The sequence below is a fragment of the Panulirus ornatus genome, chromosome 8, assembly GCF_036320965.1.
Source record: "Panulirus ornatus isolate Po-2019 chromosome 8, ASM3632096v1, whole genome shotgun sequence".
NCBI classification, from domain to species: domain Eukaryota; kingdom Metazoa; phylum Arthropoda; class Malacostraca; order Decapoda; family Palinuridae; genus Panulirus; species Panulirus ornatus.
The window spans coordinates 1,759,924-1,785,529 of record NC_092231.1 but is presented as its reverse complement, the minus strand read 5'-3'; the positions used below and the strand labels follow the sequence as shown (position 1 = coordinate 1,785,529).

General features: G+C 48.6%; 1 protein-coding gene across 8 annotated transcripts in view; it reads right to left on the bottom strand.

Moving 5' to 3' along the window:
- The window catches only part of zip (myosin heavy chain 10), a 278,670-nt gene that overhangs the window by 65,698 nt on the left and 187,366 nt on the right, over positions 1-25,606 (bottom strand). For 4 of the 8 annotated variants that reach the window (XM_071663896.1, XM_071663889.1, XM_071663894.1 and 1 more), the window contains exons 3-4: positions 9,743-9,864; positions 2,696-2,740 (exon numbers count right to left, since the gene is read on the bottom strand). In XM_071663896.1, coding sequence (XP_071519997.1) covers positions 2,696-2,740; positions 9,743-9,864 — 167 coding nt within the window. The remainder of the gene's footprint in view (positions 1-2,695; positions 2,741-9,742; positions 9,865-25,606) is intronic. The other 4 variants (XM_071663891.1, XM_071663895.1, XM_071663892.1 and 1 more) reach the window with 2 other exon arrangements.

The window sequence follows — 25,606 nt, the reverse complement described above, 5'->3', positions numbered from 1 at the left end:
ATCCCTACTGCCTCCCCTCCCCCACACCAGCCTAGCTTTCTTCCCGCCGACTGACACGGTTTTTTTTTCTCTCTCACTCCTCCTGCCGGGGATGTCCGCCACCTGTATACACAACAAGGGTAATTAACGCTTAATGAGCGACCTGAGTGCGCTATTCGAGACGTTTTCCACTGTTGCATTGTGAAGCGTCATGAGGGGCAGGCCCCCTAGACACAGGGAGCTGCTCCACCAGGGCAGGAGACCTCATATGGTGGCTGGGGGGTGTAACCCCCTCCCCCCCCCAGCGTAACCTCCTTACCGCGACCTAGGTCTTAACCAACCACCCCTCACCACCCACCACCTCTCTCCCCGTACGATGCTCCAAAGTTACATTACCCTCGAGTATTGCTCCACCAGCAGGGATGGGGAGGCGCGAGCACACACACTGACAACAACCACTGGTGTAGGTGGTTGAGGAGGGCGGCAGCACCCACAGCACAACTTAAGTACTACGTGGCCCTCACACTTACACCACCTCATATCATCTCTTCCTAACCTCATCCCTGCTCATCCGCCAGCCTCACTTTACGTCACTCGAGGATGACCACTCTGCCTTTAAGGGTCAGGTCAAAGGCCAGAAAAACCCACCCTTCGGTCATACAGTTATACTACGGGATTGTACTGCTGTACTGAGAGAGACGGCTACTCCACCATCAGGAGTGAGCCACGCAGGCATTCGTGGGTCACACATTCTAGACTACACACGCACCACTGCTGCTGCTGCTGCTGGTGGACCCAGGGATCAGCCGACCACAACCACGACCTCTCCAGCAGAGACTCGTCCGCACCAACACACTTCAAGCCGCATGTCTTAGCCACACAGCCAACCCCGGGCTACGAGCTGATGATAATCACAACCATCGTGCTAAGTAATGAAAAAGTTCACAATACCCTCCAACAGCAAGGACTCGAATCTGGACCTTTTGTGTGGTAGCTGGGAACGCTAACAGCTCGGCTATGATCGCCCTAATAGTATCTGACCGGTCTAGACCCCGTTGCTCGTGGATGTGAGACGAAGAGTATTCGATTACTTGTAATCGAATAGTCATTTCCCTGTTAGAGGGCGATCATAGGCGAACTGTTAGCGTTCCCAGCTACCACGAAAAACGGTCCAGGTTCGAATCCTTGCTGTAGGAGGGTATTATGAGTTCTATGAAAAGTCCGCGTTCATATGCATTATATTCGTGTTTGTGCGTATATATATATATATATATATATATATATATATATATATATATATATATATATGAGAGAGAGAGAGAGAGAGAGAGAGAGAGAGAGAGAGAGAGAGAGAGAGAGAGAGAGAGAGAGAGAGAGAGAGAGAGAGAGAGAGAGAGAGAGATACTGCCGGAAGTAAAACTTCTGGATTACAGGGTATACTTCAAAATATATTGTCTAAAAGTCTAAAAAAAAAAAAAAAAAAAAAATGCATCACGTAGGTCTGACATATGTTGTCTCATTAAAACAACGTATTTTTCTTGTATTAGGTAAGTTCATCGCACAACCTCACAATCCTGAGGAATGAAAGTGAATAATGAAAGTTTCTTCGTTTTTTCAGATTAGTGATTTCCTGTTTTTGAAGATTGTATAAACAGAACACAAGATGTTTCTTAAAGAGCTGGGCAGCCGAGGTGTGTACATCGCTTGGACAATATATATCATCGAGGCAGAACCACCAACACGATAGTGGCACAGCGAGGACTGGGCGGCCTACAGTGTGGGCCCTCCCCAGGGGCGTCTTTTCGACCTATTTCAGGTGGTGTAAGGGCGTCCCTTGCTGACATACAGCAACCTAAGGCGGACGATCACCCTGGATACCCTGAGTCGGACGATGGCCATCAGGACTGGTCACTGATGTGGTTATCTAAAGCGATCAGTGATCATGATTCCACACAACACGTTTTCTCTCCCTGTGTACAACAGTGGAACGATCGTACAAAGCGTACAACTCGTCCCTCTACTGCTCAGAGTTATGACAGATTTACAACACAATCTGAGAGTTATGACAGATTCACAACACAAGAATATCACAAGTTTACGAAGACAATAAGGAAGCAAAACCCAACACAAGCTGAAGCACCGGGCAAGAACTGTGGGTGACCAAACCAACGTCAAACATTCGTGTGTGCCAAGCTGTACGACCGCTGAGCACGACGACCGCCCGGCCTCCGACACGGCCCCTCATGGGTCAGGTCAAACACCAGGCCATGGGACACACAGGGTCGTCCCGCCATGCTGAACGGTCGAACCATCGTTATGAGAAGTGTTAACAATATTGACGCGGCCATTTTCTGTTCAATGATCCTGTATGATAACACTCGAGAGAACAAACATTTACACATTTCTCTGGGGGGGAATTTAATCTTTGCCACGGGATCATACGGGTCAACCCATTGTGGCCAGCCGCTGCTGAATGAACTATACCGGCTGAGGTACACATACAGGCATCGCACACAGTTTAATGGCCGCGGATGTTAGAATCAGGATTCGGGAGGCGGATCCCGTAGCTTGCAGTCCTGCCCTAAGTGGGCAAGATGCAGGAAGCTGAGTTAAGTCACGATGCAACAGCAGCAGGAAGGAGGGAGGGGCAGTGCAAGAGGCGTGTGTAAGTAGGTAGGCGTCTCTGTGGTGGTGGAAGAAGAGACTGTGTACTCACAGACTTGTAGACGTTGCCCGTGTGAAGCGTCTGTTCCTCGCCCTGCTGGTGGTGCCCAGCCCGGAGGACAGAGCCAGAGAATCGTTAGTCAGGAGCCTTACTGGTGGGGGAGGGGCAGGACCACCAGGGAGGCTGGAAGGACGGGGGGTCATGCATGGGCAGGAGGGAGGGGAGGGATCTTTACATGGTGGGTTCAATATGAGGGACTCGAAGACAGGAGACACATGGCAAGGAGGAGGAGGAGAGGAGGACTACAGGATAAGAGAGAGGTCCCGTAAGTCAAGTCTGGACTCAAGGTACAGTATGGACGAGTAACTTGGAGGAAAGAAACAAGAATAAATGTGCTGCGTTGGCGAGGGATGTAGGGCTAAGGTGCGTTGTGGGGTGGAAGTCATGGTGTGTGTGTGTGTGTGTGTGTGTGTGTGTGTGGCGAGCACGGCTGATAGTACCAAAAATTCAAAAAAAGTCGGGTTTGGGAAGGCTCGTGGATCAGCCATTACTCAGAGAGGACCAGTAGAGGGTGAAGGGCACGATAGCCGCGTTTGAACACGACACAGAGGACGTATCTTCACCCTCGTCATTATTTATTTTACCGATAAAACAAATCGATGAAATAGTTGGCTCAGGAGAGCCTTCCGTAACAGGATCTTTAGTAACATGATATCGGGACACGAAAGGAGTGAGCCTGGCGACATAGCGAGACACAACGGTATCCGATTACCGGAACGTAGTCGGTCGCTTCACAGGCTAGTTAACCGGGAGTCTACGGCTATCATGAGGGTCGTTATGTTACCCGTCAAACTACTGGCGAAGCTGACATGGGGTGCACACAAGAGCTGACCCTCACGCGCCTCTATGTGATAATTGAAACTGAAGTGTCTGAAGATTTTGAGTCTTTGGTGCCTGAACATCCAGAAGGGTGAAAGGCATGCACGGGATAAGAATGATTTGCAGCGATGTGGTATAGAGGGGGCGACGTGATGTCAATGAACCGAACTAAGGCATATTAAGTAGCTGGAGGGGGCACCGCGGAATGGTCTAACAGCGTTATGAAGATATTCCACCTCAACACGTGCTCGGTGAGGTCGTGCACTGCATCCTCTCCTGCGATGGTATCACAGTACAGCCAGGAACGGATGAACATGCCGTGGAACAACCGGTCTAGAAAGAACTACACAAAGTTGCCTGATAAAGCCAACGATCTGTGCAGGAACCGTAGTTACGCATACGTTATAACCAGTGCGTGTCATCACGGGCGGGAAGATGTGCATTTACGGCAGGAAGCTTGGAGAGTAACGCAAGTGGGTGATGGTCCGAGGTAGCGAGGCGAGGAAGTCGTCATGTATCACTGGTGCTCGTGTGAGGCGTCAGAGATGCTGTAGACTTGTGTGATGGCGGTGGGAGGGTCATGAAGGAACATTGACGGAAGCTATGGAGGAATAGTAACGGAGGTCATGAAGGAACAGTAACGGAGGTAGTGGAGGTCACGAGGGAGGGGAGGACTTCACAGAATGAGCGTTAAGGCTTTGGCCATAAGTCTCGAGAAAGAATGAGAGAGTGAGAGAGCGAGAAAAAAAGAGGTAGAGGTTGCCAAGTCTCCAGAAGGCTTCATAAACTAAGTGAAGATGGATCATGGCTGGGTACTGACCTGGGTGGGCGAGGAGGGTAACTGCAGAAATAATACATATACATATATATATAGAAGATGGGAGGCGGGAGGATCCATGGTACAGCATGCAGATTAGTAGCACATTTAACCCCTTCACTACAACCCTTCAGAACGATGGTACGACCCTTGGGCATCATGGTCTAACCTCTGACCTGACCCTTACGGACCTGGTTAGAGGCGAGGGTCGCGCCGTCGTGCTTAAGGGTAGCACCGTGAAGGGGTTACATGTAGTTATGAATATTGAAGAATATACAAAACGGGTTATGTACAGGTATGCACCAAAGGTGACCACAATTACTGTTGTTAATCTGTGGGAGAAACATCAGAGTTAGACACATTTAAGGGATATTAACCATGCACATGCTGGAAGCATGAGATTAAGGATCATGTAACAGTGCACACAGTCCCTCCCACAATACCGTTCTTGATCATTAAATACAACACTAGTATAACCAACTTAGTGACCTCAACTGTTACACAGTCATTAATATCATACTTGTTTAATAAGTTATCTGCACTACTGCCTTCACCTAAGCTACTGCTAATAATAACATGTTTGACAGTATAGAAGGAAGTTCTATGCAAAAAAGAAAAAAAATCTAGACGAAAATGGGATGCAAAGGTTGACAACCATGTTGCAGAGGCCTGCTGCACCCCAGGCAAGGCCACCCATGCATACACCCATCACAAAGCCTTGTAAATATAGGGTTTGCCTTCGCTAAGTGGTACGTCAACATCGCACATGACTAGTACAACACACACACACACACACACACACACACACACAGTTCTCAACACTTACTTCCATACGTCTTTCGTTAGCCTCTCACCACAATCACACGGGTCTAATGAAGATATACATGATCAGTGAAGCAAGAGAGTGTGACAGTTAAAGAGGAAATGTTGAAGTAATGTCTTATTACCAGGAACCTCTTAACACCAGTACTTCAGCAGCCCTGCTTGCCTGCACATACAGCCAGGGTATCATCCTACTGGCCATACCTCGAGCTTATCCTGTCACCTCTCGAGGACCAAGTGGAAGGCCAGGTCGGGGGCCAACCTGGAGAGCGAGGAGCGGGTCCCAATACCCTCCTACTGGTACCCACAAGCAAGGCACACGATGGACGCCGTTCCTCATATCCGAAGTAGTTCTCCATTCCCAAGGAAGACCTGAATACTCCCAACGAAAACTTGGACAGAGAATGTAGGTAACGCTTCACACTGAAGAACACTACCACTCTGCTGCCTAACCTTCACCAGAGAGGCAACTTCAAGACCTGGAGGATGTCGTCCCTCTGGTCTCCACCACGCCACAATCATCCGGTCCTCCTCAAATTATTTAGCGAGCAACACAGCCAAGCGGTGTGCTCACGCGAGCTACCACTCCACGCCACGATATCTGACCTGCCTGCATCAGTAACACCGAGACAAACAAGTTCTCAAATGACCAGACTGTTCTTTCATCAGAGAGACTTCGGTACCACAACGATTACCATTAGTCATACAAAAATAATCCACTGTAGTCGTTCAGGCTTGGTGTAATGATAAGATGATAAGGTATCATCAGCCAAGACAATGCTGGTGGAGGTCACACAAAGTATGAATAATCTCCTCCAAGTTTATATATAACCATTAAGCAGTGGGGCACGTGAGGCCACCCCCGGCCAGAAGACACACCCAGTGGTCCCTCATGGTCTGGCTGGGTCTACGTACAGACGTACAACAGAGAAGTACTAACATACAAGACCTAGGTGGTGACTACACAGCCTGCAGTCATCATACACCCTGCCTGGAGCGATCACACTGTTCAGTCGGGAGGTTCAACCACGACCTGGACAAGTACTTCAAACCTGTACCAGGCCAGCAGGAGTATGGTGATCATGCAGTCCTAAGAATCGCAGCCACAAACAGCTTGAGTGAGCAAGAAAGGAATATAATCTAGACCCCAGACCCAGCTGTGGGAGTAGAAGACCTCCGAAACCATCGTAAAGTAAACGTTGGGTAAGTTAAGGTCCCAGACCCAGCTGTGGGGTCAGAGGACCTCCGGAACCATCTTGATTTAAGGTACATCGTCACCACCAGGATTAGATTAAGAGTTACGTTACCAGCGCCATCTGTTATCAGCTATGGGAGACCTACGTAATACGTCATAAGAGGCAAATCGATAAGGAGAGCCGGGGAGGCTAGCGTTGTCTCAGCCATCATTAATCCGTAAGTACCCGTCTATGACTTTCTCTGGTGGCCCGGGGAGGAGACCATGTTGGACAGGTGCGCACAGCGCGCGTCACGATGCTGCCCATTTGAGTGCTGATGATAATGGTGGCATCACCAACAGGGCGACCCTTGGCTATGAGGACCTGACGTTCGACATGACCCTTCAGGGTAAGGGTCAAAGGCCGGACCATCATTGCCACAGATCACACGGTCGTGTTTGAAAATGTTCAGATCCTTAGTTACTTTAACACCGAACACACACACACCCTCCTGAGGGAGGCTTATCACAGCTGAGGCTTATCAACATCACATCATCATTTCCTCCCATGTGTCATTCATACTGAACACAGTCCTCACCCACCCCATGCTCAGCCCCACTGCGACCCACGATTAAAATGGCATGACTTCTAGCTTCTTGACCTTGATGGGTTCCGTCACAGGTCTACGACTCGTATACAGTGGATGCTTCCCAAGTCTGAAGGAGCCATATGGAGGAGGCTGCGCCTCCATCAAAACAATGGTCCCTCTAAGGTCGTCTCGTCGCCATGTCGAGAAAAATTTGATAAATCTCTGCGTCTTTTCTTAGCAACAATCCTGGCGCTGTGACTCCCGCAGCACACACCCTCCACCACACGTCGCCTCCAACCTCATCCATTCGCTTTCTGGACTCTTTGCTGCTGCTCCTACCCAACCTCACAAAGTGAGACCAATGGTGGGATAACTTCCTGTACGAAGTATATACTTGTTGATGGTTTTGGATGACGTCCTCTATCCATACCGCAGCTCGGCCTGTCGTGCGTCCCGGACGCTTCACTCGGAAAAAGTGGGGACCTTCCACACACACACACTGCCCATACCATTACACTGTTTCTCCCTAAAACCTACCAGTACATTTTCTTTTCTCCCCAAACCCACCCACCAGCAAGCTGCCTCCGCAAATGAGAACCAAGGAGGCAAGAAGCATCAGAGTTATCAATGAGAACAGACAACCGATGGGAAACATCGGCTGAAGGTGTGTGTCCAGCAGATGTTTACAAACACACTTAAGATATATAAATACTCCAGAAGCCATAGTGCAGACGGTGTACACTGCTAGCAGAAATTTGCTAAAAGTAGAGAATTTCTGGAGGTTATTTTCCCACCCTGATGAAGAGGTGACCCAGGCTGGTGTCCCAGCCTTAACTGTTAGTGTTGCATGACACCTGGAGAAGCCACCAGTCCAGCTGCTGGAACAGACCACAACAAACTGTATATGACAACAGCAGCACCATGATCATGGCTCAGCAAATAAACAAATCAAGAGTTTGGTAAAGGAAAGTTTGGAAGAGATTAACGTTTTGAGAAGGTGGCAAGATTATAGGAAGGGTGTGTGTGTGCGTGTGTGTTGTTCCAAAGTGTTGATCATATTGTACAAAAAAAATAACAGACAGAATGGTTAAGAGATGAGGATAAACAGAACCTCTCTCACATCGTGTACTGGAGAACCACTACAGCAGAGTTACTGACTATCTTCCAGGCCTCAGTAACTGCTTCCATAAATGGGTTATGCACGCACCATTATACTACACATGTGCTCAGTACAGTAGTGTTAAGAATGGAGACTAGTATGATAAACGCAGGAGGAAGGGAAGGAAACAAGGGCATTCATCATGTCTTCACAGAAGGATATGACCTCAACACTTGGAACATTACCTTTCTGGGGTCACCAGGGGTCAACCAACCACCATTCTTAAAGTCACTCAACATCTCTATGACCTCTGACCTCACATTCTCTCACTTTCACCACCACCATAATCACTCACGTACATACCACGTTCTGGAAACGGCATGGCAAAGCCAGCTTCAAAACAACAGCTCATTACATTACAGACAATTGGGATGGGGGGGGGGGGGGGAGGGGAACTTACAGCATCACTACTACACACGGTACAACAGCTTACACTTGTCTAACCCCGTGAACACGACGGTACGATCCTCGAGAAACGACAGTTCGATCCTTGAGCACGACAGAACGACCGTTGGGTTTGACGGCCCAGTCTTTAACGACCCCAAAGGGCCATTATACCCACGTGCTCCAGAACAGTTCCGTCTTGCTCACGGATGGCACCGTCGAGCTCCAGGGGGTAAGCCATGTACTGATGAACCTCCACCACTCAATTCCACAGACTAACTTTCTAGGAATTCTACACTGATGACTGTATACTTCACTACTCGTTGATCTAACTTATGAAGGTACGTATATCAACAGGTCTGACCAGTGATCACTACGGAGGGCAAAGCCCATCTCTCTCTCTCTCTCTAGGGGCAGTATGGGGATTACACATGCTGATTACCATCAACTGCCTCAAAACATGTAAACAAGGACACAGGAATGCATGCATCCGCGCATGCAAGAGGGAACAAATGCGTACAACAATGGACGACTCGAAATCATACATAAATACAAGGCAAGAGTTTGGGCACCAAGAGTGCTGCTCCCTCCCTAGATTCTCTTATATATATATATATATATATATATATATATATATATATATATATATATATATATATATAGGTAAAAGGTTAAAATGAAAGTACACCTACACACGTCCGTGTGTATGTGCGTGTGTCATGACATCACCTCACACTAAGGACTAAACCAGAGACTAAGTGCATGCATCACGTTAGAGACAAACTCATCATACTACATAAATTTTGCTCCTTATGTAAATACAGATCTTTCTTACAACCAGCCAATCAGCGTACCGCACTACAGCTGCAACACAAGCGCTCTACACACTACTATGTACTGCTCACATCCCACACATTTACATCGTTCGGCCGTTCCTCGTGCCCTCTGAGTCAGTGTACACACACACACTGAACACAGAAGACTTCTACCGACGTACATACCTATACAGAACCTTCCTGCAAGGTCTAGTGAACGAGTGAGGATACCCTAGCCTAGTGGAGGGTCCTCCTGCAACAGGACGCCCTGGGCTACCTAGCTCAATGGTGGAACACAACTATGAAGGGTAACTCCTGCAGGAGGCCCTGGACTACCTAGCCTACAGGAGGAACATGGACTAAATAAAGGGTACTCCTGCAGAAGGCCCTGGATTACCTAGCCTACACGAGGTACAGAACTATGTGAAAGGTACTCCTTCAGGAGGCCCTGGACTTACGGATGCTCCGCCTTTGGCCTTGGAGGCTGCAACGTAGGCCAAGTACTGGATGACTTTCTTGGTGTTCTCTGTCTTGCCAGCGCCGGACTCTCCCGTACACAGGATACTCTGGTCCTCCCGATCTGTAACGAAAGGCATCATTACACTACTGGCACGACACAACTACTATACACATACCATCACCACAATGACGCTACCCCATCAACACACCGGAGCTATACAGCAGGCACACCAGTAACCATCACAACCCGGCTGGCTGGTCTGGAAATCTCTCTACATACCCATGCAAAAAATTTCCAATGTTCTCAAGCTGTACAAATGAAGAAATGAGGACGCCTGAAATCACAGAGGCTGTACTCCCTGCAGCGTAGACGAGAGAGGTACATTTATATCGTCATCTATGCTTGGAAACTGCAAGATGGACTGGTCCTCCAGCTGTACCAGGATATAATTCCTTCCTGGCACGAAAGCCATGGACGACTGTAAAATAGTACCTCTTAAATCAAAAGGTGCGAGATGCACAAAAACAGAAAACACCTTAAACATCCAGGCCCGCAACATACTGCCAGCCACTATCGTAAACATAAGAGACGCATGGAACAGAACTTTAAGAAGGTCCGGGACAAGTGTTTACAAAGTGTGGTGGTTTCCACAGCTTGTTGGAGGGCCAGCCAGCCAGAGCTGGTGGGGAAGGAGGTTCCCGAAGACTCCTCCAAGATGACAACAGTAGGATTCATCAGGGACCGACCTTAACCATGTATGTATCCCGATTTTCTCCGAAATGTCCACGTAATTGCTCCACGTACACTCTCCTCTCACCTGGTACTGCACTGAATGGTATTTCCCAACTCAGTAGCTCGACTCTCGTATAGTTCGTAACATATATACTACATAACACAGCTGGACCCTACACAGCTAGTAATATATATAATACATAATATATACTTCTGGCATCACTGCAGAAGTCTTTACTCTGCATCTTCCTCGGCGAGATGCTTCCCGATCTCGTACATGCCCTCAATCTGCTGCCAGACGTACATCCCGCGTCCTTCCCTTCATTGTACAATGTCAAGATAAGAGTTATCTTAACGTGTCATGATGGTTCATACGTTGTGGCCCGTCGTCAACTCTGCTGCTGAGGAGTTTCAGAATTGTTTGATTTGCTTATTTATAAATGTCGGAGTAAAGCCTATATAAGGCAGACGTCCTCATCACTGCTGTGGAAACAAACATGTTCTTGATAGTCATTATCTTCCCCGTTGTTATGATGTGTGATGCTTGTAGTGTACGGGAAGAGAGTTTTACGTTGGCGGTAACCCATCTCTTAACATTCCTTACCACCGAACGTATTCATTAATTTGTGGATGATGTCTGCAGTAACCAAGTTCTCAGTCATCTTGTACCTTTCATCCACGAGAGAGAGAGAGAGAGAGAGAGAGAGAGAGAGAGAGAGAGAGAGAGAGAGAGAGAGAGAGAGAGAGAGAGAGAGAGAGATCAAGGAAGCTACAAGTAAAATGCCTGGCAGTACCAGGCAGGGAGAGGCCACCACCAGCTCTGCAGACCCAGCAGCCAGAGCAGGCAAGTCTTCCTCCTCACGCTTTACTCACGCCTCACACTCACTCCTCTTTACTGACGGCTCAATAAAAATACGACTCGATTGGGGTGAACAAACTAACAAGGTATTCTCAACTTTACGCAGGTAAAAAATAGAGTTAATCTCTCCATCTAAGAGGCCACATTCCGCGCTGTGGCCAAAACATCACTAGGCACTCGACAGCCCTGAGTGTGTACGTAAGTTATGCATATATAGCCAAGTATGAGTCGAGTTACCGAGGTGGGCCGAGGCCCTGCTACAAGGGGCCTCATACCAGCGGTCTGTTGCTGCCTGCATTCCCCAGCAGCTTCCAGCACGGGACAGCCACAGTCGTACTCCAGATACAGTGTGACTCTACCTATGTTCTGGTATAACTTCCCAGTGTCTATGTCCCCACGAGTCTATGTGACTGTATGGGTCATTGTCAACATGACAACCCGGCCGGCCAGTCTGCTTCGTTGTGGGTTCCAGATGACGGCCAGAATAGTCGCACACCACATGACAGTCAGCGACGTAGAGGAAGAATCATGGTGATGCCAGGGAAAAAATCACTGGTCTTGGTGCGGGAGTGACTGTAGCTACCACGTCCTGGCCAGCTTTAACCTCGTCACCACGGGTTCGGCTCCCCAGAATGACCTCCCACGGGTCTCGACCCGGTGTACTCGGTACGTCCACAGTCTCGTCTCTCCCGGATGGCCAACACAACCCGCATGAGGCCGAACACGGGGGCGTGAATCGCCGGTGAAGTGTGCCTCTCTCTCAACATAGCAGCAGAGCATCAGACGCTACGTTGGCCACACAACACGGCAGGCCAGTGCACGATGTCTGACAACACACCAGTCGAGCCTCCTGCGTCCACACCACAACATGGGAGGCCAGGGGGGCTGGCTGGGGCTGGGTTGGGGGTGTTGACAGAACAAGCAAGCCACAAGGGTCGGCCACACGGCAGCGTGAGGAGCTGGTCTCGTATGTGCCCCAGTAATGGCCGTCCGGGGTACACTAATGAACGTCAAGAGCCCAGCAAGCGCCCCTCCCCCAACCCCTACACACACACACCTTCATGATGATCCAATCCCACAACGGTAGCCCTTGTGTCATCTTGACCCACACCCCACGCTATCAGCCTCACCTTACCATACAGGATAACAATCGGGGAGAGAGGATTAGATACTGCAATAAGTTATTAGTTCACTGTTCTCTGTCATAAGGTGTGTCACGTGACTGTCATAAGGTGTGTCACGTGACTCATTCATGTGCTCATGATCTCCCAGTGTTGCCAACATCTTTGTAAGAACCTTTCAGCTCTTCAGCTGTACAGTGATGGCACACCTGGGTATGATTTGTCTGGCCTCTGACCTGACCCATCAGGACTCGCTAAAAACCGGGTCATTATGCATACGGGTCGTACCGTTATGCTCAAGCATAGTACAGTGTTGTAACACGTACCGTTGGCTCAAAAGCGGGTAACGCTGTTTTCATTGATTGTGCCGTCGTTCACAAGGGTAGTACCGTCGTTCACAAGGGTAGTACCGTCGTTCACAAGGGTCGTGCCGTCGTGTTCAAGGGTCGTGCCGTCGTGTTCAAGGGTCGTACCGTCGTGCACAAGGGTCGTACCGTCGTGCACAAGGGTCGTACCGTCGTGCACAAGGGTCGTACCGTCGTGCACAAGGATCGTACAGCCTTTCACGGGACCTCGACCCGTCCCCTGGCCAGAGTGACTCCCATGTTGAGATGTCATCAGTATTGTCGCTCTGGGTCCATCCGTCAGCCCAATATGGCATGTTTCCAGGACAGACAGACAGCGTGTGTTGTCCTGCGCCTACATCCCTACCTCACGTGGCAACACAGACACCAGCTCTCCAACAATGTACATGACGTAGTTACACGAGACAAGAGCCACGCCAGCCTGCGCGGATTTCCCCGTTCTCCATCAATGAAGTAGACTAACACATTCCTGTACGGCATCGGGGTCACTGACATGGCTACCCCTGCCAAGTATATCTAAAATACATTTTGATATACGTAGTGATTACAGTTCACTTGTCGCGAGGAGAGAGTTTTACACTGGTGGTGACCCGTCTCTTGACCCTTGACGAATACATATATCACGTTTTCTGTTCACACACACACACACACACATATATGCACAACTTGCGAAAAGTATTACACCTGGGGGTCATGAGAACACTGACCCTGTTGCTCCTGCGTGACGCAGATGGCGACTAAAAGGGGCAGAGGTCTACAAGCCCTCCCCTCCTGTATTATCACTTCCAGAAAGTTGGAACAAAAGGAAGAGCCATGCAAGGAATTTTCCTGAAAGGCTCAATGGTGTGTTTGCGAAGCTACCTCACTGTGGCGGAAAAGCGAAGGTAGTTTCTCTCTACGGGTCTGTCAGGGACCATGGTCCTCTGATCACTCTGGCTGTTGCAGGCCGCCATGCGCAGGCACCCCCGTGTCCTGCAGACTGAGCCTTATATAATCCATTTCCTGCGTGTTACATTATGTTGCTAAAATATCCAAGTGACCGAGACGAACAGTGTCACACTGTGAATGTTCAGTGATTCTCCAGACCGTACTCAAGGTGAATTTTAATTACAGTGGACTTATTTCACATCGTCCACGTCCATCATACAAACAGGAGAAAAACAACACAATCAGTTCCCAGGAGTGTGGGTGGAGTGACAAGCAATACCCACTGCGTATAATGTTTTGAAAGTCTTTCTCCCTCTGCAGGTTCGGCTGCCCCTAAATGGTATAGTTACCAGCAATATATCAGGGTCCCAGAGTGGCGGCCAATTGTTGTGGAGAACCTCATCACTGGTAACCCCCCCCCTCCCCATTCATGGTTCACACACTCCAGGCCACACCATCTCTGACGAGACCAATGGTGGTTGATCTATTCTAGCCACGGTCAGGTCATCATAATACGAGTATTTAACACCATGTTTTAACTTGTTCCTCTGTGATTACGAGGAAGACGAGTGTTTGTGATCCGGTGCTCGAGGACTTCCTACCTCATCCCTTCTTTATTAAAAGATATTAAGTAGAAAACGGTGAACTGGAAGACGAGCGATGCCCACTTACACCGTCAGTCCCTCTGACGGAGAGAGTCATTCCTACAGTTACAATGACCATCTGCACGTGATGTTACTATGTTACTGACCATCTGCACGTGATGTTACTACGTTACAGGGCATCTGCACGTGATAACACGACACTGTGGCTTGGATTGTCATCAATCAGGAACGAGTGTGAGAAACTGTAGACACGTTGGCTAAGTTTCTTTGGGAATGGCAGGGTTTGTATTGTTATGATCTTGCTTTAATAGACCTTTCTACTGACGTTCCAAGTAACATTTATTAATGTAAAACTCTCTGCTCCCACCCCCATCCCCGATTCCCCCCCCCCCCATTAAAGAAATGTCTGCACATCATTCCTGTGTACTGGGCACACAACATGAACTGTGAGAACCAGAGTAAGACATCTGCCGCTACCACGCACGACCTACGGTGCCTCAAAGAACGAGACATCAACCACAATAATCAACACCCCATCATCATCTATCAACCATCATGTCTTGACAACTAACAAAGTCATCAAATTACAGAGGTATAAGTTTGTTGAGTATTCCTGGTAAATTATATGGGAGGGTATTGATTGAGAGGGTGAAGGCATGTACAGAGCATCAGATTGGGGAAGAGCAGTGTGGTTTCAGAAGTGGTAGAGGATGTGTGGATCAGGTGTTTGCTTTGAAGAATGTATGTGAGAAATACTTAGAAAAGCAAATGGATTTGTATGTAGCATTTATGGATCTGGAGAAGGCATATGATAGAGTTGATAGAGATGCTCTGTGGAAGGTATTAAAAATATATGGTGTGGGAGGCAAGTTGTTAGAAGCAGTGAAAAGTTTTTATCGAGGATGTAAGGCATGTGTACGTGTAGGAAGAGAGGAAAGTGATTGGTTCTCAGTGAATGTAGGTTTGCGGCAGGGGTGTGTGATGTCTCCATGGTTGTTTAATTTGTTTATGGATGGGGTTGTTAGGGAGGTAAATGCAAGAGTTTTGGAAAGAGGGGCAAGTATGAAGTCTGTTGGGGATGAGAGAGCTTGGGAAGTGAGTCAGTTGTTGTTCGCTGATGATACAGCGCTGGTGGCGGATTCATGTGAGAAACTGCAGAAGCTGGTGACGGAGTTTGGTAAAGTGTGTGGAAGAAGAAAGTTAAGAGTAAATGTCAATAAGAGCAAGGTTATTAGGTACAGTAGGGTTGAGGGTCAAGTCAATTGGGAGGTGAGTTTGAATGGTGAGAGGCTGGAGGAAGTGAAGTGTTTTAGATATCTGGGAGTGGATCTGTCAGCGGATGGAACCATGGAAGCGGAAGTGGATCATAGGGTGGGGGAGGGGGCGAAAATTTTGGGAGCCTTGAAAAATGTGTGGAAGTCGAGAACATTATCCCGGAAAGCAAAAATGGGTATGTTTGAAGGAATAGTAGTTCCAACAATGTTGTATGGTTGCGAGGCGTGGGCTATGGATAGAGTTGTGCGCAGGAGGATGGATGTGCTGGAAATGAGATGTTTGAGGACAATGTGTGGTGTGAGGTGGTTTGATCGAGTAAGTAACGTAAGGGTAAGAGAGATGTGTGGAAATAAAAAGAGCGTGGTTGAGAGAGCAGAAGAGGGTGTTTTGAAATGGTTTGGGCACATGGAGAGAATGAGTGAGGAAAGATTGACCAAGAGGATATATGTGTCGGAGGTGGAGGGAACGAGGAGAAGAGGGAGACCAAATTGGAGGTGGAAAGATGGAGTGAAAAGGATTTTGTGTGATCGGGGCCTGAACATGCAGGAGGGTGAAAGGAGGGCAAGGAATAGAGTGAATTGGAGCGATGTGGTATACAGGGGTTGACGTGCTGTCAGTGGATTGAATCAAGGCATGTGAAGCGTCTGGGGTAAACCATGGAAAGCTGTGTAGGTATGTATATTTGCGTGTGTGGACGTGTGTATGTACATGTGTATGGGGGGGGTTGGGCCATTTCTTTCGTCTGTTTCCTTGCGCTACCTCGCAAACGCGGGAGACAGCGACAAAGTATAAAAAAAAAAAAAAAAAAAAAAAAAAATCTTTAAATATATTTGTAATGCTTAGGCAACACATCCGTTCCAAAATCTACATCAGTAATCGTCTAGCTCAGGAGACGTGGTGTGGCCTCTCTCTCTCTCTCTCTCTCTCTCTCTCTCTCTCTCTCCCCGTCAGAGTACAAGGCTCGGTCCTCGGTCATCCAGGTAGCTACAGGCACCAGGAGGTCATCCATGTACACCACCGCTCAGAACACATGTGGTCCACACACTGAACACGTCTGACGCTCCACCTGTGCTACACCCACCACTCATGGAAAGCTGTCACAGTATAGAGAAATTTACAATTTCTCATTTTTCTCTCTTCGACCCAACATTATGTACAATACCCTTCCATTAACAAGGTTTTCAGATACAATCATTTCAATAATAACAAAAAAAATACTATGTTAAGCTTTGTTCGAGGGGCAATAGTTCAAGTACATTTGTATAAAATTCCCAAACTCCATTCAAACTTCGTTGTGCATATCTAGAAAAAATCTCACGAACACAAACATACTGCCTCGTGTATAAAACTTTCACATGCTGGTTATTTTTGTGTGTATCCCTTTAATCAATACCTCGTGGACTGTGGCAGAGATCAACAACTATAGTGGTTACAGCTATTTCAACATCCTCTTCACAACCACTACACATAAGAGCCATTATGTGGTACACACACACACACACACACGGCATTCCGCGTCTTAAGCCATTTTAGCCTGCGTGACGGCATGATCCTCGAGACAGACAGGACGACCCTTGTGCACGATGACGTAACCTGACCTGACCTGACCTTGACTTGACCCCTGGAGCGTCAGGTCGAAGGTCAGGGAATCACACCTGAGGGTAACGCCGTAGTGCTCCGGAAATGAACACTTCTTTAGGTTTCTTTAATACTGAAAACTTGGCCAACGTCTCAAGTTGTTCTGTATGAGACCGTCAGGTATTCAATCTTCGCGAGTACCAACCTGACTGACTCCCAGGCACAGAGGGAAGGGCAGGCTGGCTGATGATATAGCCAGTAAGACAACGTCTTCATAGGCGACTCGACACTGATATAAATGCACCCACCATGCTGCTCCATCTATCTAAAGTTAAACTAATGACGTCTGCGAGACAGCACTACCACAGTCACAACGTGTTCATATGAGAGAGAGAGAGAGAGAGAGAGAGAGAGAGAGAGAGAGAGAAGAGAGAGAGAGAGAGAGAGAGAGAGAGAGAGAGATGCTGACGATGATGTGGGAGCCTGGCGTTTACCCCGTCCTCACTAGCACTAGCACTTCGTTCTTGGCTCCTGATCCCCCAGCATACTTTGTGACACCATCAGTGTCAGCATATACAGCCAATACTGCTCGTGTTTTGTGTGGCTTTATCTGATGACTTCCATTAAAACACCCACCTTGCTTCTCCCCAAGTTGTTTAAAGCCATTTTCTTCCTCCACACACCCTCACATTAAGCTAATAATGTTCACGTATTTTACAAGACGTCCATTTCATCGTATATTCTATCGCATGGTGTTTACCTTTCAAGTCATCCACAAACAGTTCCCATAATTTCAATGTCTTCCACACGGTGTTTCCTTTTTCATGCATTTAAATAGGTAAATGGCTCAGGGTAGGTATGTATATATATATATATATATATATATATATATATTCATTATACTTTGTCGCTGTCTCCCGCGTTAGCGAGGTAGCGCAAGGAAACAGACGAAAGAATGGCGTTAATGGGATGGCTTTGATTAGGGCCTCGGTTGACTGCCGTCTTAGCTTACATAAAGGCGTTCCTTTCACTTTCAAATCTTTAACAAATCGTTCCTTTAATTTTTATGATTTTCACAAATGCATTCCTTTAAACTTACAGGATATCACGATGCATTACTTTAATTTTCAAGTGCTTGACAAGACATTCTTTTTATTCTAAGCCTTTTAAGTGGCTATCCTTTAATTTCTAACACTTTTGCAAAAGTTCTTTAATTTCTAACACTTTTACAAGGCGTTGCTATAATTTTCATGATTGTACAATGCGGTCATTTTACCTGTCAACAACTTCACAAGGTCAAGCGATGATGGCCTAGCCACCAAGGAATGTAACCCGGAAACAACTCCAGTGTCTTGTCACATCATGACTGCCATTATCAACCCTATTCTCTAACTTATTCAGTCCCCTCTATGACCCCAATTAATCCCTCTGCCTACTGTTAGCGAGCGGGGTTGGGGGCGCGAAGGGATTACACTCTTAAAACCATACAACTTAGTCTCAAACTTACGTGCCACCTCTCAAACTTACGTGCCACCTCTCAAACTTTACTCGAACGGTCGAGCTTTTAAGGATAACCTGACGCAGATCATTCCCAGGACTGAAAAAACTTTTCGTGACCAGATCCTCGACTGCCTTTTCCCGTCCGAGACGCCACACGTTGCGACGTGCGTACTGATCACGGATGTTGTCCCGTCATGTGAAGTTCACGTCATTACGTACTAACGCGTGAGGCCCTCAGCCCACCGCTGTGACTCGTACATTACCACAGTGTACACAGCAAGCAACGACCTCCCTCCTCCCCCGATTCACGATGTGTGTGTGTGTGTGTGTGTGTGTGTGTACTGAATACATGGGACCCTCAGCTTACCCCATGCAACCTGACACATACATACACACATACACCTCTGTATTGGTATAACACTATAGTGCCTACATTTTCAGTCCTGTCCACGCCGTAGCATGATGCCTGATAAATAACGTTATCAAACTGACTGATAACTGCGCCAGGCATCATAGTTGAAGATCAGTGTGACTTCAGGTTCGCCCTGGATCTCCTCCTGCTGGTGTTGGCTGGTGCGAAGATACACACCACCAGCAGCCTCCCGCCGCCTCCTCCTCCTCCTGCAGGGGGGGCTGGGGTATCAAGTCTCACCCCCCCCCCCCCACCATCACTTGCATCATAAAGCAACCCTTGTGTGCCCGCACGACCGCCTAGTGCCCCCCCCCCCCCCCCCACCAGTCTGTCCGCCTCCTCGTTGCTCCTATATATAGTCGTTACCTGGTAATGTCTGTGGCTGTGGTGGGCCGGCCGGCCGGCCGTTGCTGTGTTATAACACGAGCCCGGCCAGTACCCGGGGTCAGCACGTATGCTGGCTCACTCCCAACACCCGACCCACGTGGTGGTCAACTCGGGTGGGGGGTGTCCGTCTGCGCGTCATGTGCATGACAAGAAAATGGGTTTGTGGGTGAGATGTGCCCTGAGGTGGAGGACGGGGAGGTGGGGGAGCTGTCTTGAATGGTCGCAGACCCGACGTGTCGGGAGGAGGAGGAGCCGACGTGACGCGTCGGTCGGCGCTGTCCCTCACTCACCTCCGCTTTAACATCAGCCTCCTCAGACGGTAACCCCCCCCCCCCCCCCCCCGACACCCGTTACCGCCTCCCATCCTCCTTTACAATGTGTGCGAGGCCTCCTACTACACACGTGACCCGACACAAACTTAAGATCCTCCACAGTAAGCAGCGTAGCCGGGTAGTCTAGAAATGGCCGCCAGTGTCTCTAGTTCTATATAAAGACCTGACTTGTTGGTCCGCTAATTTTAGCAGACCAGTCAGTTCGGTGGAGATAAAATAAACCTTGCGTAAAGCCACAATTAGTCACGTCGGAATAACTCGCCATACAGACCCTTCACCCAATGTACCGCTCACTACAGGGGAGGTGTGTGTGTGTGTGTGTGTGTGTGTGAACACGTACTGCGGGAGGCGGACTCGTGTTCTATACACACCAAAAAGCAACACGGTTTCTCCCAGGTCGTGTCGAACACAGGCCACACAATGAGAAGCCGGCCCCAGCCCTACGTTCCCTGGTCGAACACCGGGTGTGTCCTGGACGGCTTGCCTGTGGACGTCACCGCCCGGCCGCTGGGCAACCCTCAAACACTGCACAGGTCACTGCAAACACTGCACAGGTCACTGCAAACACTGTACAGGTCACTGCAAACACTGTACAGGTGAGGCCAGGTCCCACAGGTGACACACTCGAGGCATTATACTGGTTTATTTATAAATTCTTGCTCATCCAGAGACACAACATCCTTGATACTATTCTCTCTCTTCCCAGGGTCATCCTCGCACGTCCTGACCAACGAAGATCTTACAATATTCTGCATTCACATGGGTCTGCAGTTGCTCTGAGGACCGTGGGAGAATCACAGTAAACTACGGGTCTCGAGTAGTTGAACATCGGAACATCACAGGGCGTGAGAATAGTGTACCACAAAGCCATTCAACAAGAACTCTTGGTCCAATATCTAGCGCTGCCCGAATCCCCTTCCCCAAGTTCTGAATCCGAGCCCTCTCGTACAGGAGCGCTTAGAAAATAAGAAATTCACGAGCCCGCATAACACACTTTCATGCCAGACGCTTCCCTGGTCTACTCCATTATGTTAACAGTCCATAAGGAGAGGAAAAGGGTGGTAGCGGGAGGCGACAGAGTGGCCCCCAGATGTCATAAAGAGGAAATAACAGATCATCTCTGACGCATCTCTCGAGACAAGATCTTTTATGCTTCCGTCTCGCATCGATCCTTCCGCAGCACAGCACAGCATCACGTTGGTTGCGCTACTACAGTACGTCTGGGGATGTTCAGGCGACCTTACACGAAGCGACAGATTTCCTGTCCTGAACTACACCAGCACCACCCGTGCCACCCTCCTGTACGTCTAACTGACCTCAATCTTCTCATGTAGAAGGCTCCGGTTACGTACAGATAACCCCGTCCACGCCTTAACTTTACGGATATATAAAAAGAGGCAGGATATGAGAGGGTCAGGTTCTGGTACCCTCCCTCATGCGCAAGTCCTACCCTGAATCCCTTCAAGACGATGGTATGATCCTTGGGCATGACTGTCCGGCCTTTCACAGGAACCCTTAAGGGGCGTGTCAAAGGCTTGGTCACCGTACCCTGGGTGACACCGGCGTCGTGTTCAGAGGTCACATGGTCAAGCTGTAGACGCCGAGTGACGTGGTGGTGGTGGTAACAAGTGCCCCTCCTCCTCCAGCTGTAGACGCCGAGTGACGTGGTGGTGGTGGTAACAAGTGCCCCTCCTCCCTCCATCACTGCATCCTCTCCCTCCAGCCATGATGGAGGAGGCCACAAGTGGCACTGCTCGCTCTCAACATCAAGCACATGAAGAGGGCGCTTCGGGAGGAGGGCATGCCCGTCCCCCGCCGCCGCCACTCCCTGGCTCTATCTCCTCCTCCACCTACTACTCAAGGTTCATCTAGACCGTGCCGTACATGGGCCACATCCCGGCACTGCGCGAGGCACCACACTCCCCACACCTTATAAGGCACAAGGAATGACTCCGCTCCCCTCCAAATGTGGCCTCATCATCCACTGTGAGTGGCGGAGAGTGTCAAGAGATCCTCTCTCCCCTCCCAACATTCAAGCTAGATGTACAGACACATACAACATGCGAGTGTATGTACAGAACACCAACATGCGAATGTACATATCTGTAACATCTTCACCAACCACAAGTCTCTAAACTTAACATCTGCATTTCTGGGAACCAAGAGACGGGGTGCTACAGAAACAATATACGAAACACATTCTTCGAAAGACGCTGTTCTCACAGGAAATGAGGAATAGCAGTCTCCATAGTCACTGGTAGAATATAACAACAGCTCATTGTAACCCTCCATTACAGAGGCTTAAAATAATCTGCTTTCCTAACGTGAATGACGAGAGGCATCGAACCTAGAGCAACTTGAGGGTGGCCCGTTGTGATGTTTGTTTTTACTCCTACACCGCTAATGTCTGGGACCTTCTACCCCTGCACGTCTTCCCCAACACCTACCTTCTGGTCCCATTCAAAAGGCTGATTTTCCATTCATAAAAAATATAACTTCCTTTTCTTTCATTATTTCTCCATATCTTTACCCCATTTTTTGTTTCACTTAAGGCCAAACCTCGGCGAAGGTTTGTCTGTGATTAAAGTATTGCGTGCATGTATTTATATCACACACACACAATCATAGTGTAGCAAAAGTATTAAGTCAACATTTCATCTATTTACAAGACGTATAGCTATAACCCACTATGGTTGATATGAGAGACGTTCAAACCAATAGCCGTCAGCGGTCCTTGACACTCCAGCAGACTCTCCGTGTTGGAAATTAAGTGCTCGAGGATAACATGCGACGCGAGGAACACTGACACGGTAGAAAATGACAGGCCGGGAGGGGTGTGTGTGGTAGCAAGGAAAGTGTGGTTGACAAAGCTGAAGTGCGTGTGATGAAATGGTGTGGACACACAAAGAGGATGGTCGAGGAGACGAAGATGAGTTACACATGCCAGGGACAAGGAGAAAGACGACAGCGAACTGCAGAAGGAACGATGGAGTGAAAGATGCTTTGAGTGATCGGGACCTAAACATGCAGAAGAGTGTGAGACCTGCACGGGATAGAGCGAACTGGAACGACGTGGTATACGAGGGTGACACTGTGTAAATGGGCTGAACCAGAGGATATGAAGAAGTGAGGAAAACCACGGGAAGGTCTGTGGGTCTTGGCTGTGGATAGGAGGCTCTGGTTCCGATCCATCAGACATGAGAGCTAGAGACGGAATGCAAAGGTAACGAGGCCATTCTTGGGCTCCTGGCGCTACCTCCCAACGGGGAAAATGGCAACAATAAGCTGAGAAAACTCTGCACTCCGTCACGGTACACCACTAACAACAGCAGTACGTTCACAAACACACTACTATTTCTCTCTTCGGTCAAACTTATGTCCTAAGTACGTACAGACCTCACACCAACTAACATCACAGGCAGCGTACGCGTCTGGTATTCATCATCATACTCAGTACATCTCTCAGCTTGATATCAAACTTTCCGACCGGAAGACCAATATCACTCCTCCTAATAGCCCGGGTTGGGCTCAGGTTGTGGCACTGGGTCGTTAGTTGACCATGTTGTTGGAAGCCGCAGCCCTCAGGCCCATATACTGCCCACAGCCTGGCTGGTCTGGTACACTCAGTAGGTACTTGTCCGGTGCACTCTCGACCTTCTCTACAGAGCATCCCGTGTTGTGTCATATGGTTGATTCTGATGTGTCTTGGGCCCCGGATGTTTTACATGTAGTATGGCACCTGTGGATTACAGATGTAGTATTTTCCAGTCTTCAGTGACTGTCGCGCCGGCGGGATGTTATTTCCGAATGTAAGTTGGGATATACATCTTCAGGGACTATCCAGGTATAGATGGTATACCTCTCCCGTCTGCGCTCCACGGAGTATAACCTCTGTGATTTTAGCCGCTTATGTATCTGGAGTGGCCAGACAATCTTCTTATAGCCTGAGAGATTTGAGCCGTTGAGTATATGTTTCTGGAGAGGCCAGAGAATCTTCTAACAACTTCTGTAAACAGAGACGAGGATCGTAAGGCCAGAGAAAATGTTGACATAAACCAACTCATCCATTCTGCAGGCCAGCCATACCTTGTCTACACCATCATCTCAACCTTAAATTAACCTATGAAAACGTAAGACGAATCCTTACACTAACAAGTACTGTTGCTGCTGCTGGGCGTCATACATTGTTAAAATCTACAACGTCCCCGCACGTCTCTGGTAACTGGTATTTATCTCTTTAATTCAACTCCCACTAGTGGTTCTGTAATGACGGCCAGTACTAATCCCCGCCAAAGCTAAGCTTCTCAGACTTACAATAACCATGACTAAAATTATTTCCCGGCACCACAACCCAGCATACGCTGCATCAAGACCCATAAACACCGCCTCCGGCCCGTCTCCAGCACTTGCCATAAACGAAGAATATTACCACAGGTTCTGTGAAGCAACGAAGACCGGACACTTTAAACACACGAACCCGACACCGCAAACGACTCGACGTCCGCTCCTCACATTTCGCCCGAGGCGCACTGGTAAATAACTCTGTATCCTTTGTCAGCATATTAACTCTGAGCACTGCGGAGGGTCAGTGCGATGCTTGAGTGCGATGGCCCGACCTCTCGTCTCATCTTCAGAGGTCAAGTCATAAGCCAGGCCATCAAGACCAAATGTCGTACTACCGTTGTACTCAATGGTCGGACTACCGTCGTACTCATGGGGTTAATCATTGCGTGGTGAGTGGGGCAAAGCCACTGACGACTCTGTGGGTAGTGGAGGGGGGGAGGTGGTGGTGGTGGTGGTCGAGACAGCACGACCCTGGGCAGCGACTCCACCCACTCAACACCCGGCACCAGCAACCACAACAATTACACTTGAGGACAGACCAACAACCGTCGCTGGCCACCGTACTCATTACAACGTGCACGCGACACGCATCACACAATACGCACTGGAGTGTACATATACAGCAGAGGCCTCAACTTGTATACGAGCAGGATTCCTTGTCTGGATGACACACACGACAGAACTACATACATACTACGTCTTGTGAGGAGAAGAGTTATGGTCATATAAATATGAAGCACCACGTGATCCCTGGGCATCGAATACACGAGGAGACACCTTTCTCAAAAGGTATCCCTGAACAGCCACGCCACACTCCACAAATCACCAAGCTTGTTTGGTTATCATGGCCTACGACGCTGACGAGAGGGTAAAACTATATAAACAGTATATTTCGTGGACTCTGTACTTAATGTGTACGTCAGAAGTAGCAGCAACAGAGGAGACATCGTCAAATTACAGTTCAATACTGTTAAGGACAGCACCAAGTTCTACATCAACTGTTATCCTTGATCTCTTGCTGGTCTGTTATGAAGAACATATGCTACACTTCCACACACGGCGAAATTAATAAACTGTGGATAATGGGTTAACACACTGCACGGGGCCACAGCCTGAGTGGAGAGAGGAAGAACATGACATCTTGGTGCCAGACCCAGCTGTGGAGGTACCAGACCTCGGGAACCATCGTAAGGTATACATGAGGTAGTGGGGATAGGGGACCACTGTAACCATTGTAGGGTATACGTAAGGTGGAGGCATAAGACCTCAGAGATCATCGTAAATTGTTCCTAAGGTAAGGTCCCAGACCCAGCACCACTCCTCACTTGGCCACACCATGCGTGCTTCACTTCCTAACCATTATGGCCCACCCAGCCTCCCCTACGCAGATTGCGTATCTCTTGATGTTTACAAATAGCCAATTTC